Source organism: Tachypleus tridentatus, chromosome 8 (assembly GCF_004210375.1).
Source record: "Tachypleus tridentatus isolate NWPU-2018 chromosome 8, ASM421037v1, whole genome shotgun sequence".
Classification (NCBI taxonomy): Eukaryota; Metazoa; Arthropoda; class Merostomata; order Xiphosura; family Limulidae; genus Tachypleus; species Tachypleus tridentatus.
In genome coordinates, this window is record NC_134832.1 from 83,952,027 (window position 1) to 83,969,692 (window position 17,666).

The 17,666-nt window shown below is 31.4% G+C and overlaps 1 protein-coding gene across 4 annotated transcripts in view; it reads left to right on the plus strand.

The window, feature by feature from the left end:
- The window catches only part of LOC143222814 (transcriptional adapter 2-beta-like), a 41,958-nt gene extending 24,611 nt beyond the window's left edge, over positions 1-17,347 (plus strand). The window contains exons 13-17 of one of the 4 annotated variants that reach the window (XR_013012512.1): positions 4,362-4,423; positions 5,170-5,241; positions 8,233-8,267; positions 8,531-8,611; positions 12,837-17,347. Coding sequence is in view for 2 of the 4 variants with exons in the window: in XM_076449879.1 (XP_076305994.1) it covers positions 4,362-4,423; positions 5,186-5,241; positions 8,233-8,267; positions 8,531-8,607; positions 12,837-12,998 (392 nt within the window). In the remaining 2 variants the exon portion in view is untranslated. The remainder of the gene's footprint in view (positions 1-4,361; positions 4,424-5,169; positions 5,242-8,232; positions 8,268-8,530; positions 8,612-12,836) is intronic. The other 3 variants (XR_013012511.1, XM_076449879.1, XM_076449880.1) reach the window with 3 other exon arrangements.
- Positions 17,348-17,666: the final 319 nt, after the last annotated feature.

The window sequence follows — 17,666 nt, forward strand, 5'->3', positions numbered from 1 at the left end:
GTTTTATTTAAACCTAATTATAAATTAATTAGAAAAGCAGGTAAGTTGTAATATCCCACAAGCATTACATTCATGTATCTTTCAGATATTATTTTAGAAGAACTAAGTGGGAAAAAAAACTGAAACCTAGCATTTACATTCTCTGAGGTGAAGCAGGACATGCACTTTGTTCAAGATGTTTATGATAGATGGGTAATGTTTTCCTGCTATGACTTATTTCTTTTGACAGAGAGGCTTAAAAGGAAAATAAATATGTGAAAAGATAAAAGTTGAAATTGTCAATATAAGAAAATTGTGGAAGTTTTGCAAAATGATGCTTTCAAAGAAGTTATTTTTCATTATATTTCTTATTTTCAACATACCATTTCATTCTGTATTAATGATTTTACTACCATCAGTGTTACAATAGAAAATAATAGATAAAATATGAAGGTTTTACCAAAAAAAATCTTTATGAAATTCTAGAGATAATTCAAATGAAATATGAAAATTCTAAGATAAAAATGTTTTCTTAGTGTGTAAATCTTCTTTTACTCAGACTGACTTGTTAAAGGCTTTGTAAATTCATACAAATCTTCAGTACAATACTGTAATTTTTACTGACAGCTTACCAAATTTTCTGAAGAAATAGTTAATCCAGAGTTATAGTTTGTATAATTTCAAGCTTCCAAGGTGGGTTAAATTGACATACTGGAAAGAGTTGATACAACTGCCATAATTAATTAGTTTGGCAAGTTTTGCATAAATAAGTGGATAGGTTGAGATTCTATGCAATTCAAATAAGCATAATGTCATTGAACAAAGTAATGGAGAATGAATTTCTCACATGACTGTTTTGTCAAAATTGAGGTTATATGTCACAAGTTTCAAGCATATAGTATGTTGTGTATGCCCTGTACATAAGATGCAGCCATAATCTAGGCTGGGCCTCTGCAAATATTTTCAAATCTAGAAGCCAAGTTCATTATAGAAAAGTAATGGAATATTTTTTAAGTCAGTTGCATGGTTATAGTACAAGAAATAGTTTTATAGTAAATAACAGTGTTCATTATTAAACTTTCTTATATAACATATATTAAATTTAAACTTCAGTATGTGCAATTATTAAAACAGTAGACTAAGTAACGATAATTGATGTAGATTTTTGCAATGAATAACAGTAAAATAATAACTGGGATATCAAGGTCAAGCAAGTTGTGTTAGAACAGGTTAAATTTATTGTCACTACAGTGAAAAGCAAATGCCTCTCTAATGTACCTAATCTAACTTCTCTGCTGTTTGTACTTTGAAATGGGATCTATATTTACTTTAACAGCAAGGAGTGCATGCTAATAATCACAATATCAACAACCACTTGATAATATCTAAATGTCTTTGGGCCCATAAAAGTCTAAACACATACACTGGTTGAATAGAAAGAATGAAGAAAAACAAAATGGTGAAAAGTTAGTAATGTTTTGTGTAATTGCAATTCTTGAAAACTGTGAACAAGTATTGAGTCTGTCATTAAAATTCAAGAAACAAAGTTTAATTTCAGGCTCGCAGGACATGAAAATAGTTCTGGACATCCAAGAGTCCGAAACTGTTCTAATTTTATGTTCTTTTTAGCTCATTCTTTCACATAAAATGAGAAAAACTACTAAGTGACCTGACACATGAGATTTGTTGAGGCCTGATCTTGGGACTTATTTGTAAGAAGTTTAAAGATGTACCATTTGAGAACAGTGAATTTTAGAAAATAACCTTATGCATGTATTGCTGTATAACTGTGTCACAATATGTCAGGAAAATTGCATTTTCTAGCCATCATTACAGCACATTTTTAAGATTTAATTTGATGCATGAACTTTAAAAATCTATTGAAATATAACATTGTATGACTTAAATATTCCTATCCATGGTAGAAGGATTAATATATTATTTTTTTAGCACTTCTGACCCTGTGCAACATTTTTTGTGATGTATCATAAAAAATAAGTAAATAAAATTTTCAAATGCAACCACTTGAGAAAATTGCTATATTCAGTACTGAAAGTCCACTTTTAACTTTATTTGCGTAAACAATAAACCAATTTACAACCCAGAGTTGACTAATTGTGAATGGTAATAATTATATCAGAAGCTTTGTAATGTGTGTGTAAAATGTATATTAGGAATGTATAAAATTAGATACTAGTAAAATGGATAAACTTTGCTGAAAGAATAATTATGCAAAGTAATATTATACTGTTAATAAAAAAATTAAGTAGCCTAAATAAGGATCTTATCCAAGGTCAACACTGACCATTCTGAACATATTTCATAACAGTAAATTAGGAGGAGAATAAGTTGCAACTGATCTTCAGGTGAATTTACCAGCAAGTATAAAATAGACCTATAGGTGTACATATGTAAACATATGAATCAGTAGTAATCATTATGAAATATTGTAGCATAGGGCTTTATTGTGTACATATGTCATGTTTTAACAGCAATTTCATTTTGAAAAATGTATATTTGTTACCTCTTACATTACCTTGTAATCTTATTACAACAAGAAAAACCTCTTATGGAACAGTTTTATTATCTTCAATGTATAAATAGCTACAAACTATTTTGAATTTTATTATGCAAGTTAAAATCTTGCAAATTGTAATAACTTTTGAAGTCATATATTTGTACATTTCAGTTTCACTAAGACCTAAAACTACATATTTCTTTACCTCTCTTATGAGCTTATAACTTTAATGCTAAGACAGGTAAACCTTCATTTATGAAGCATATGATTTGTAACATGTATATGTCATTGCATATTATTCCAGTTTGTGTTACATGACTCCAGCTTTTGAAAAACAACAAATATTACCTACACTGTATTGTCATCTTTCATGATTATACCTGTTTATTGCACATGTATTCCACACACTTTCTGAGCATGCCAGGTACTATGGGATATTGTAATTGGTTAAATATTACTAACCTGAAGATTATAATTACTAAAAGAATGTCAGTCACTGCAACAATGCAATTTATTGAATAAACTTTAAGTTAAAATAAATGTTTGTAATATCTGAAAATAAGATGTTTCTGAATCTCTATAGATTATATGTTTTTTTGTGTGTAATGCATGTCATGTATTAGTTTATTCAGGGTGAACTCCTAAATTATTATGTATTACAATTTCGTATAACCTAAAACTGAGTTAAATTGTAATTTAGATTTAGAAGTTATATAAATATTGATATGTATCTATTAAGACTTAGTTTTTCTAATAGAAACATTTTAATATACAAACAATAGCAAAATTTACATTAGTTTTGATTATAAATAATGATTTATGTACAACAATATTATAAACTTGCAAACATTATTGAGTCCTCTGTCCTGTCTGCATCTTCCTTGGTATCTTATGAAGAGTTCACAGGGTGCAAATTAATTTTGAGTTGATGTAGATGTAATTCACTCAACAAGTAGATAGCTAGCTCTTGCTCTTGATTCTTTCACATTGTGTTTTTAATGTTGAAGTTATATGATGTGTTAATAAAAGTTCTAATGTCTGATGTCAGCATGCTGAAGTTAAATGGTTTGTAATGTTCAAAATCTGTAAGCATTTTTGATCAGATATCTGAAGTTCCTGATTAGTAAATGTTATACCAGTCACAGTTATAGCTTATAAGATTTGTAACACCACGACTGTAGTAAATCACTAATACATCCTGTCTCTTGGCATGTAGCATTGATTATATTTGTAGACATGAGTAGAGTTTCTCAACCTCAGCTAGTGTAACAGTATAAATGATATGCCAGTGTTTACTTACACATGCATGTTGTTGATTATTATGCAATAGAATTTTCTACAATTTGAGAGTTTTGCAATACAGATTTAACGTACAAGTTATGTACATTTCTAAATATAAATTTAACTTCAACAAGCATCAATATTAAAACAGATATGTGATAGTAAATCCATCACATGGAATGTCTCTTTATTAGGTTAAAAAGAGTAGGTGAATTTGGTTGCTCAGAAGCCTTTAAAGAAAAACCAAATCTAGTTTTCTAATAGAACATACTTTTTTTTTTAATTTCACTGCTTGTGTTACATTATTTTGTTCTGAACTTCAGTTTTGATGAAAAGTTGATATATTTCTCAATTACTACAGTCCTGGTTTCATTACAAGATAATATGACTGGTAAATTTCACTTAATTTTCCATTGTTTTCTAACAGGTCCATATACTTACCTGATAAAGGAATTTTGATAGCAAAACTTGTAGATATCATTTGCTTTTGTTGAATTTACTCTTAGGTTATTTAAAGTTTGAAAGTTATGTATTTTAACTAACATATCAGAAAGCATTAGTGAATATATTTATTTTAATATAGAATGTACAGAATTTGATACAATCAAGTACATGAAGAACAAAAAGAAAGGAAATAACAAATTAGTAAGTATCAATTCCATTTCTGTTCATCTAACCAAGATAAGTATAAATTGTTAACCATGTTAATTGTAATTTTAGGTTTTATGTTGTGTAGTAGAGGCCTTCATACACTAGTGAACTGAATGATGTGAGTTCACAAAAACTGTTCACTGAGACAAAAAAAAAAAAGAGAAAAAACCTTGTATATAATGCCTGGTTTCTATAAGTTTTTTAAGTTCAGTCAAAATGTGAAATGAAAAGTATGGGAACCACTGTCATGTAGGATGAGTCTGAGGTCTTTATGAAATCAATGAAAAAAATATTTATAGAATGTTTTGTAGTAGTTTTAAGCTTGTTTAAATAAACAGTTGTTATGCTTTCTGTGGCTTTGATAACATTCATTGATGGCAAAGGAAATATTTTCTTGTTTCACAGTATTTTAAGTAAAAAATAGTGGCCTAAAGTGTTTTAAATCTGATAGCCAGAAATACTTAGGATTTTATGAAATATTGCATTAGACCCTGTTAGCATTTTAAACAGTAGTAATTTTTGTATGTTGCTAAAATATTTCATTAAATTATTAGTGTTCTCTAATGCATGATTAAAAATAAGTTTTTGTGAAACATTTTGTAAGATGAAAACCTGTTTGTGAAATAAAACTACTTTTATTTAATAATAATGTTTTGGGTTCTATTCATTGTACTAATTCACTGCAATATGCTAACATTGGAAAAATTCATGAGCAGAGAAAAAAACTTAGATTGTATCAGTTTACCATTTATTCAGGGCAATTCCAAAACCATGACACTCGGAAAATTTACAATGGTGTACGGAAGAGGAGGGTGAGTACATCTTATTTTATGATATAACTAGGTTTAAGTTATAGTTTTATTTAGAATTCCTGTTGATAAAGCATAATATCATTTTATTTAATTACTAAAACGGTTTTCCTCTTTTTGTTCTTGTTGCTTGTGTAAAAAAAGTTCCACTAGAAAATGTATTTTAAAATAAACCTGGATGAAGTATGAATATGCATTTATTAATGAACAGATTTTTATATCTTAATTTTAATACTTGAATTTTCTTGGGTAATGAAAAAGACTTAAGCCACTAAAGGACCTTTTCTTATTGTTGTACTATGAATAAGCTTTAGGATGAGTATCAAAATTAGTTTAGGAGAAAGTAATTAAAATCTAAAGAAAACAGAAAATTAAATCTAGTATTCAAAGATGCAACTGTTAGGATGAGTATCAAAATTAGTTTAGGAGAAAGTAATTAAAATCTAAAGAAAACAGAAAATTAAATCTAGTATTCAAAGATGCAACTCTTTGTTATGTTGGTTTTATGCAAGTTTAATTACTAATTCTGTTTCGTGTCTTACTTCCAAATATTGGAGAATTGATAACTTAGCACTACATAATGCTTCTCTAGTTTATTTCGTAAATAACAAATAAAAACAAAATTTGTACCCTTTGACACTTCTAGTTTGGACCATAAACATGGCATGTTTATATTTTTCCTGTGGAAAATATTGTCAGCTCTTAATCATATGTTTATATCTCCCAGTCATTTTCTAGCATGTTCAGTTAGTGTGACTTCATTTTATTTTGTTTTTCATTCTGTTTGTCCAAATTTGAATATATTTGTTGAATACACGTTTCTTAGCCTAGAGAGATGTTAAAAAAATTTGACTGGTTTTTAGCTTTGAAAAGTGATAAGCTAAGGCTTGTCATTGTCAGAAGAGGGAGATGATGAGTACTCAAATTAATGTTGAGTAATCCTATTTTCACTAGCACTGTGTGTAGATTATGAGCTTGGGAATGCAGTCCAGTGGAATGTGCAACCTCAAGTCAAAGGTTTTAATATTAATTTGAAAACTGGGATGTTTATATAGTTTTTGATATTATTAGTTTCATTCTTGAATAAATATTCATATTTACATTATATGGGTTTGATAACTACATAAATTTGAATAAAGATATTTATTTTCACTGCCAAATTTGACTCTAGTTGATCCTATGGCTTTGTGCCATGTGCAGCTACAGTCAAATGTTTATAGTGTCTGTTATTCAATAGATAGTAGCACTTTATAGGCATCTTCTAAGCTCCTACTTAATATTTATGAGCCTTAGATGCTTACCTTGAACTATTTACACATTCATGAACCTGTGATTAGTATTGTTTCTGGAATGCAAAACAATGAGAAGAATTTTGTCAACAAAGTTTCTAAGACTGCTTCACACAGGCATTCATCATTTGGAAATAATTCAACAAGATTCAGACTTGGAGTAATGCTTTCGTGTACAAAAGCTCAGAAGAAGACTATGAAGACAGTGGTGAAGAAAGTAGACCAAGTACATGAAGAAGCAACCAAGGAATAGGCTTAGTTAAAACCATGAAGGTTATGGTTCATCCACCAGGGAAAAGTCAACAAAATCACAGAGAAGAGGAATCACAGTTTGAGGAAGCAGTTTAGGATTTCCACCCCAGATGCAATCCCCATTTCTACTCTGGAAAAAATGGAGATGTTTGAACAGGACTGGCTACCTGATTATGCACATTCCAAACAATCTCTGAAATTTTGTGTTTAAATGTTCATTTGCAGTGAAGTTATGAAGTTTTTACATAATGTATTCCTATTTGGTACTAACAGGCAAAATGAATGTGGCAATCAGCATTAGTTAAAAATAATAAATTGGCAGCAAAAGAATTAAGGCTTAGTGATTATGGTAAAATAAGGCCCACATCAGAAAATTGTTTGGATGACAGTCTTTTTTTTTTATTATTGAATATTTTAAGCTTATTGTGTTCAAACAATACATAAAAAATTAAAAACAACCTATAATTTTTAGAAATAAATTTATTTAACTAAGAATATTGCTCACAAAATGCCACATCTGTCAAAGGTGATGATGTTGCCATATTAAAAGTTGCGATTATTGATGATTGTTAAATCTTTTTCAGTTATAATCTGTTTGTATGATTAATGGTAGTAAAATTAATGTGAATATGACCATTCTTACTTCAAATCAGTGTCACTACAAAGTTTTGAATGTTCCACACCTGAAAAAATAGACACAAATGTTGAATAAAATTTTTCTTCTTTTTTTTTTTCATGCCAAAATTAGAGACTTAAAAGTTGCAGTATGGTCATGGAGAACATTTTATTGAAGGCAGTCTTAATGTACTCTGCTACAAATTGGTAGTATTACAATTAATTTAAATAAAGACTTGAAAAATTAAAAACTTATCATTGAAAAATCTAGCAAAAGTAATGAATTGCCTTATGGTATATAAGAGCTCTGTTTTATCATACCACTGCTAGTCATTGACTTTGGAAGAGAATGTATTTTATTTGTAGTTAAACAGTTGTAACACAAAACTGAACTAGTACTGTTCACTTGGATTACATCCAGTGAGTTATAGTCCAAAGTGGGAAAAAATATATAAACTGTAAACTAGTATGGCTATAAAACCAACTTCTTGTCAGTTTTGAGCATCATAGGAAACGTGCACAGATGGCTAAAGTTGATTGTCTAGTAAATGAAAATGGGATGGTCTTGTAGTAATGTGTATTGTTAATAGTTTGAAATTGGCTATTGATAACAAAGTATAAACAGGTCTTGATTAATGAAAATTAGAAATACATTCTAGCTTAAAAAAATGTTTCTTTGAAACATTGCCAGGTAATTAAAGTGCTACTATGGTGATTTTTCTGTAAGTGTAATTTATATATATAGTTAGACATTCATTCAGTCAATGATATAGAAACTAGTTAGCAAAAAGACTTGTATACTGGCAATTTCACGTGTTCAGAATATTGTTTTTTACAGAGAAAGAGACGACATTCATGGACAAGAAAGAAAAAGTAAGTTTCTTTTTTTTTAATGTAACAAATTGCATATATTAACTACTATATGGCATGTATATTTTGTCCACATTCTACCTCTTGTACTGTTTTGTTTCTCTGTTACTAATAAATTTAGTAGTTTCATTGCATACTTAAAATAGTTAACAGTTGAAACAAAGTTTATGAAATTAGGCAGAAAATATGTAAATTATAACTTCTAATGCAGTTGAATTAAGGACAGATATTTTATAAATTAGAAATGCTTTTGTTGTATTCTACAGAAAGAAATGAAGAGATTGTTAGGGTCAGCATACTGGCCCAGCACATCTGTGGTATATTTCTGAGACAGAAGTGTTCAGTAAGTGAGTGTGATGTATTTCAATCTTTCATTAATAACAGTACTTAACATTTCTCTTTAGAACATATACATTTGTTTTTTGAAGTGCAGTCCATTGTCAGGTTTTTACAAAACTTTCATAAATTTTAAAGATAAATTGCTTCTTTCTATTAGGGCAGAATATGAACTGATATATTAAATTAGCTAAAATTTGTTTTCTCTATTTTTAATATATGTGTGCTATAAGTTAGGTTTTATAGACATGTTTAATATTGTTAGGGCAGCAGTGTGTTTTGGCTAATTATTGCTTGCATGATAAATGATTATTGATAATTAATGAGAGAATAATGCAGATTGTAGACTATGTTTTTGGAGTGAAGCTTGATCACTTACTGTAATTACTTATTTACACATTTCTAATTCTAATTAAAGCTACTCTCAGTATGAATTCTTCTACTTGGTGAGGGGACCTCCCAGGAAAGGTTCTGTTCTTTCAGTTTACCTCCTCTTTAATCTAAACATCTGCCCACATGCTTGTCGTGCGTTGTGACCCGTAAAGGGGAAGAGAGGATCCTGGTGGTTGAGGGGTCCAACCCTAACACACCACTTTGGCCTTGGATTCATGCAGACAAGCAGCCTTTGGGTGGCTCCCCCTTGGGTCAGTCAGCTAGTCCACTTGGGTTAGGGTCAACCAACTAACCCTGTTGAATGTTCTCGGCAGGTGTGGTGGAGATTGTATCTGCTAGTGTTTGAATATAGTGCTCATGATACCCTGGCATTGTTGCAGTGTCCTTGTTTGACATTGTAGTGCATCCTCTCATAGGGCTCCATGGTGGGTGGGGTAAGTGGGCATCAAAATTTCCTTTTTTTTATTATGGATCTTCCAAATAAAAACCTAAATAAAATAGTGAAAAAACAGTCCATAGGTAAATGACCATCTCTTGAAGATTCTGAGCAGCAATCTTCAACATCTGTAACACCTGTTGTACCTCATTTTCTTATTCTACATTCTCTTTCAGAACAACCTTTAGAGCAAATATCTCACTTTTTCATTCAGAAGGGACTAGAGGGACTTGCTGGCTCTCCAAATTCAGTGAAGAAGCTTTGCTCTGGTGTCATATTGGTGGAAACATCCTCATCTCAACATAGTGAACTCCTCTTGCATTCAAAGGTAATTGGGGATACACCTATTGAGGTTACACCTCATGCTACTTTGAATTCATCATGAGGAGTTATTATTGAGAGGGATTTGAAAAACATCCCCAATTCAGAGATTCTCACTGGTTTCTCCACTCAAGGAGTTTCTGCAGTGAGGTGTATCTCCACTAGCAAAAATGGAATTACGATGCCAACCAATATTCTCATTCTGACATTTACATCACCACGTCTACCTGCCATTATCAAGGCAGGTTATCTTAATTGTAGGGTACAGCCATTCATTCCAAACCGTCTTGGATGTTTCCAGCGTCAGCGGTTTGGTCATTCAAAGAAGTCGTGTCATGGTTCCTGTATGTGTGCTCGTTGCAGTGAAAAGGACCATGATGCCTATGAGTGTGAAACAGACCCTCTTTATGTCAGTTGCAATGGCTTTCACCTATTCTACTTTTGTTCTTGCCCTAAATGGTTGGAAGGAAAAGATGTTCAGCATTTGCAAACAATTCCTAACATTACTTACCCTGAGGCTCAAAAGTTGCTGTCCACCACTTCATCTTGGACGTATGCTGCTGCACTTCATTCCACAACTACAGTGGGAGTGCAGACAGCTCTCTCTATGCCTCCAAAAGAATTGTTCTAAAAAAAAAAAAAATTTCATTTGATCTCCATGGTTAAAAAAGTTGATGAATCAACTTCAACACCCATCTCTGTTCCTTACATATATTCCAAGAAATTTCAAGATCCACTTCCTTTGGTTCTGGGTACAGGCATTTTCTCGGATACATCTTCTCCTACCCCAAGATGCAAAATGATCATTCATTTACCTCCTCAGTCACTGGAATCCCCTTCCAACAGTAAAGACCTGCTCAGTTGGCCCAAGGCAGGATCCATGGAGGTCGATAGACCTCCCTTGAATAAGGACAGTAAGGAAAAAAGATGTGGTCATAAACAGAAGGGTTCTCCACCTAATTCACCTACACATAAATCAAAATGGCCACCTTGATATAATAGAACTGTTGAGGTTTACGTTCTAATCTAGATGACATCAAAACACTGATTACTAATATACAATATTAAATATACAAGACTGCGAACATCCTCCATGTTCTCTCTTCTACCACTTGGGGAGTAAGTCAATGTTCTATGCTATAGATATATTGTGCTCTTATTCAATCAAAGCTAGACTATGGATAACAGGTCTATGACTCTGCCAGGACCTCGGCCTTGAGTATGCTGGACCTCGTTCATCATCAAGGACTTAGGTTCTGCAGCGGGGTTTTCCACACTTCCCCAGTCCATAGCTTATACACAGAGTCTCATGAATCTCCTCTACACCTCCACCATTTGTAACTTTCTTTACTGTATGCCTCGAAACTTCAATCCTTATGACAGCATCCCACCTGGGGGGGTTGCGTCTTCCTTTCTGTGTGGGCTATGCCTTTTCAGAACAAATGATCTGCCATTGTTCCTTTTGGCCTTTGTATCCAGCCACAGTTGGACGACTTGGGTCTGTCCTTGGATAACAGTGGATACTCATCAGCCCATCACACCATGGCTAATTACTATCCCCAAATGTGACCTTTCTGTAAGTCATCTGAGAAAAGCAGATACTCCCAATTGGAAATACTGCCTACTATTTGCTGAACATCTTTCAAACCATCCATTCCTATTTATACAGATGGTTCGAAATCAGGTGACTGTGTGGGCTTTGCCATGGTTTGTTGTGGTTCAGTGGTTGCATGCAGAATCCACTCTACAGCTTCTGTGTTCACTGCTGAACTGTATGCCATTTCTCTTGTCCTGGATCACATGGAAGCTAAGCAGTACTCAAACTGCACTATTTATACTGACTTGTTTAGTTCTCTACTGGCCCTGGAATTGCTTTATGTTAGTTTGCACCCTGTTCTCACTGATATTCAAAACCAACTGGCCCATTTCTCTTTAACATGTACTTTATCCCAAGTTTCTGGATACCAGGCCACATTGGTATTCTCGGGAGCAAGCTCAACGACACCGCAGCTAAGTCTATATGCTCTGGCACTATCACCGCTGTGCCTGTTCCATACATAGGCTATGGTCCTGTATTCAAGGCTCAGCTCTGTGCCAACTGGTATTCAACTTGGAGTGAGCAATGCGACAACAAGCTTTTCCAAATAAAATCCTATATTGGACTTTGGCCGTCTTGCTTTCGTAAGGATCGGAAGGAGGAAGTTGTTCGAACTAGACAATGCATTGGTCACAGTTTTTTAACTCATTGTTTTCTTTTATCTGGAACTGATGCACCAGTGTGACACTCGGGTCATAATAAGCCACATTTTACTTTATTGCCATTGTTATGACTCTCAACAACAGCACCATTTTAAACAAGTTCTGTCCCAAGGTTTGCCCATAATGTTAGACAGTGTTATTGGTGATGGTGACACTGTCCGCCTTGGAAATGTTTTTAGTCTTTTAAAGGCCGTTAATATTTTAATGCCATTTAAGTTTTTTAATGTGATTCCCTTTTAAGAATCAAAGTCCATCTAGCTCGATTTGAAATCAGAAAATGGCTGTAACATTACATAACTCGAAACCATGACCAGAAAGGTCAACTTCAGGTGACTAATGCTGCTGTTTGAACTACCTGTTAATCATCCTGGTGAGTTGTTATTAAAATTTTGCTACAAGTCTTTCAAAACTTTTATTACTGTACTTTTTAAAAATGGTCATAATGTCAAATAACTCTGAACCAGGACTGAAAAGGCCAACTTGAGGTGACTGATGGTGGTTTTTGTACTTACCTGTTCGTCTTCCTGGTGAGCTATGAAAATTACAATAATGTTCAGAAAGTCCTTTACAACTTGTATTACTGTAGTTTTTCTTTTAAAGTTGTAGACTTGGTGTAAACATTGGTTTTATGGTATTTATGCTTTTTTAAAACTTGGTTTTGTTTTACTTTAATTCCCTTTTATGAATTTTATTAAATTTACTTTAATTTTAACTTTTTACTGGATGTTTGGCACAGATAGCCTAGCTGCTTTGTGCCATAAAACATGAAACCAACCAACCAACTAATTAAAGCTTTTAATGAATTGTTGATTTTTCATTTTTATTAGGCTAGCCTGACAAGAAACAGGGTAATATTCCCAGCTGCTCCAAATCCTAACCTGATCCCCAGCAGAAATAATTGTCACACAATGAGGGTGAACCTCTCGATACTCAGGAATAAAGTTTTCTCTTATAACAACATATTTATTTTCATCATTAGATTATCATAATCATTTTCTTAAATATGAAATCCATTTTTTATGTTGATATTTGTGGTTTTAGAAATAAATATACATATATACTAGTGTACACATACATATGCAACTTTTTTCTCACTAGTAACTAATATCTGTTCTTTGAAATTTGAAGGGAGACTTTAAAAGTAGTCAATATACCTCAATTTCTTGTAAATCAAAATATGACACATGGCCTGATTTAGGGAGAAGGTGATGTTGTAAGGTTAATATGTTTATAATATTACAAAAGTAAATGATTGATATGAAATTTACAGTATCTTTCAAAATTGTTTTTAGTCAGTCACAAGTTTCAAACATTCACACTAGAAATATTGGTGTGAGCCATATATCTGGTACCAGAATGTTGTTGTTTAGTCCACATGTTTGATATCCAAATTCTGATGTAAGCTATATATATATTTTGTATTCAAATGCATGTGTAAACCATATTTGTATTCAAATATTGGTGTAGACTATATATTTGATATTCAGTTGTTGGTATAGACTATGCACTTGGTATTCAAATGGAGGTGTAGAACAGGAGTCTGATAATATTGAGTGTGCTTTACCAGAATTCTTTCTCCAAAGTCACAATTCTCAAAGGTTTAAAGGTTTTTACAATAAAATAACAGTAATGTGTGTTTTAGTGAGGATGCTGTATTACATAATATCTGATAAAACTAATTTAATATTCATAAATATTTTTAAAATTTAAATCTTTTTACTTGTTATATCAGTAATCCATTTGGTATTCTCAGTTTATGAAAATGAGTGTTATACTTGTTTATAGAAGTTGGCATCTGAGCCACTTTGTTTGAGTGGTGCCTGTGTTAGAGTTATTGTATTATAAAAAGTCAGTGTTCTGAACTGTTTAGTTATGACAGTGAAATAACTTTCTTGAGTGTATTCAGTCTTAAAGTGACATTAGGGCTTAATCAGTTAGTTCAGCATATGAATTGTTTCTTACCTTATAATGTGCAACAGATTTCTTTTATTCCTTCTCAATTGCAGGTTACTAGAAGTAGATATTAGGATGAATAATCCCATGTGATTTGTAAACAAAGTTGACAGATAGTTCATAGTTGATCTGAGCAGTGCTTCACAGGGAAACTGTTGCATCAGTGTACACACTCAAACACGATATGCTTCTTCTATTTAATATATCAAAAAACAAAAAGTAGTGATGTGAATTGAAACCTGAATTAGGCCTAGTGGCATCTTCCCTGTTTTAAGTCCGTTTCAGTGTACAAATTCATTTGTGAATACGAATGTGAATTGTAAATATTTTGGATACTATATCATTTTTGTACAGAATATACTTGTATGTATGGATCTATTTCTGTAGCTTTGTGCAAGCAAGGAGAATATCAAGATATTTTTTACTCTATTTTTTTTAAACCATTTCTTTGAGAGTATGTTCTTCATGGTAGATTTCAAGAGAATTTGCTTTTTGAGTGTATTTAGTTATTATATTTTTTGCCAGATGCTGGACAGAATTGTGGATTAAATGGAATGTTGCTAAATATTTATGGTCTCAATGGCTAAGAGTATAAGAAAATACACAAACATTTACAAGTCCTTTAGTATTTTTGGAAAAGTAAAGAATTTAGAGATTTTAATATGTTGCATATTTTGAAAAAAGGGTTATACATTGTTTTTGATGAGATGAGACGAATAGTAAGTAAGGTTTTATTTCTGCTGAGAAATGATGAGATATGGAGTTAAGCCATTTTTCCTGAAAGACTGAATCTTTGATTACTTAGACTAAATTTTCTGCGACTCAGAATAGTGTAAAAGGTAAAAATCTTTAATTCTAAATAATATGTAAAAGTAACAGCAACATAAATTTATATATTTGAGAAATGTTGTTAATGTCTGAATGATAGCACTTTGTTAATGAGAATCATGTAATGATTCAGGTAGCTGTTTGTAATATGACAGTGGCTTTGTGTTGATTAGAGCTATACAGTGATTGAGTTAAATAACTGTTGATGTTAGGTTTGTGGGTTTTTTGGCATTTTTATATATATATATATATATATATAATCACCATGTGATGATTAACGTAGTTAATTATCAGTGTTAGATTTGTAATTGTTTAATAATAACCATGTAATGACTAAGATAAACAATTGTTAATATTAGGATTGTGTGTTTTGATAAGAACCATGTAATGACAAAAATAGGTAATTGTTGATGTTATGATTGTGGGTGTTTGCTGAGAACCAAGTAATGATTGACGTAGGTAGTTGATGTTAGGATAGCAGCTGATTGTTGTGAAGTACTATATTATAACTGAGGTAAGATGATTTTAATGTTGGTGCAGTATACATGAATTGTATGTTGATAGGGACTAGTGGCAATTGAGGCAAGCTTTTATTGATGCCTGGTATCATTAAAACATTTCTTAATATACTGAGTTACCTATAATAAACACAAAATATCCTATTAAAATATATGTTCTTTTACATTAAGAAAAAATAGCATGAGCTTATAAACTACTTGGTTTTTTTTTTAATTACTTGAAGTTGCTCATTACTTGTTCGCTTTCCCATCATTTACGAGCATTGGCAAAACAGTTGTTATTTAAATTTAGTGATTGTGTAAAATATCAAATTTGTTTAGTGGAAGTAACTAAGGTAGTTCTTTTTGTATTCAGTGAACAAGTTTCTCTTGGTTTCAGAAAAGTTCAAAACTAACAGTTGTTTGGCCACATTCCACTAATTCTTTTTCATTTTACAGAGAGATTTCTTTTAAAAAGTTTTTGCTGTTAAGTATTGTATGTTTGGTATTTAATATTATTTTTTTATTCCACATTTAATTGGTTTATGTGTTAAGTAATTGTATTTTGTATTTTCCAATAGTGTGGTTATATTGAATTTGTAAAAAAGAATGTGTAACCTCTAGACATAGCATTTTTAAAATAATTTTTTTTCCAATATTCACAGAACCATATAATTGTGAAATGTAACCAACATCCTTCAGGATTTATTTAGTAAATAGTGGGACTAAAATGCTACAATGATATTTTTTGATAGGTATACACTTGAAAATACAAGTTTTTAGGAAAATAGTAAGACAAAATTTGTGCTCTTAGAATGTTAGGTAATTCTCTTTTTTTTTTTTTAATACAACTTTCCTTGTGGCATTAATGAATCTAGATATGTTTGCCTCCTCCTCCTCCAATGAACTACCATTTATGAGAAAGGCAAATATTTCCTTATTTACATTCATTACATTTGCAAATGGGCTGGTAAATCAGTATGTTTTTGTTTCTCATAGCTTTTGTATTTTAAAAAATTGAGTTTTTTTTCAATTTAGAGCAAATACAGTTAAAGTCTTATTTAAGTATATCTCATTCTTTTCAGTATTTTTTTTCCTGAAAAAACGTTGATTAAACTTTTCCAAGTAAGTGACAACTGAACATGAATATTGTGCAGAAGCACAAAAATGAAGTGTACATTTGAGCAATTTAGATTTTTTTTAATCTTGAACAGAAAGTATAATAATTGACTGCATTAATAATGGTTTAATAACTTATTTGTAAATGACCTAAGAGAAGGTGAAAGTTAACAAGAAAAACATAATTAATGTTGGTTGTCTAATGTATGGGAAATTTTGTTGGTTTTTCCCAAGACTGCCTTTCATGCAGCAGGTGTGTTATAAGGGTGACATTCAAATCTCTGATCAGGCAAGAACAGTCCAAGAGTTGAAAGTAGGTGCTGCTGACTAGCTGTCTTCCCTCTAGTCCATGAGTTCAAAGTTAGAGACAGCTATGTGCAGATAGCCCTGGGTAGTTATGCACAAAATCCTTAAAATTAAAAATTATATATAATGGATGATAATTTATTTAGTATATTAATCAAATGTACGTTAAGTGTCATATATCTTTAGACTTCTGTAACTCATGACTTTATAATATTCACCCTAACCCTAGTAACTTAATGTATGGGAAAATTCCCAACAAAAGATTTTCTGAAAACGCAGGGTTTGAATTTTTTGTCACCCTCAATTAGTGACGTTAATATTGTGCATTATTACATATATTTAGGAATTTTCTGTTGTTATAAGGTCAGTTCTGTAACGTCCAAGTTCTCTGTGAAATCGAAACATTTTATCATACTTTTCCAAACAGGTTTGAAGTTGTTTTGTATGCAGTATGTTGAATTCTTATGTTGATTGAAGCATAAACCATGTAATGTATCCTAGCAAATAATCTTTCTAAAGCTGTATAATATATAATATTCTAAAATTTGCACTTGAAGATTTTTTATGCACTGCTCTGTAGAAAAAGAAATGTTGTGTTCCCAAATCATAGAGAAAATATATACTTGTAAATATTTTTCTTTTGTGTATGGTCTTTTTTTTTTTAATATACGTGTTTACACAAACATGAATAATTTTAGCATGGTTTTTCTTGGATCACCTTTGATCAAACAGCTTAACTGGCACACAAGATATCTTTAATTTTGCGTTCAAGTAAAACTGAAATTCGTTATTTTTTAACGAGATGAATATTTTTCTAAAGAGTATAAACTACTTGAAAAAGAGCAATACATAAAAGGATATTTTTTAATATGGTGAAGATTACAGTAAATTAGGCCAAGTGGTTTGGTAATACCCTCCAATTTTCATGTTCAATTCCATAATATTAAAAAAGTT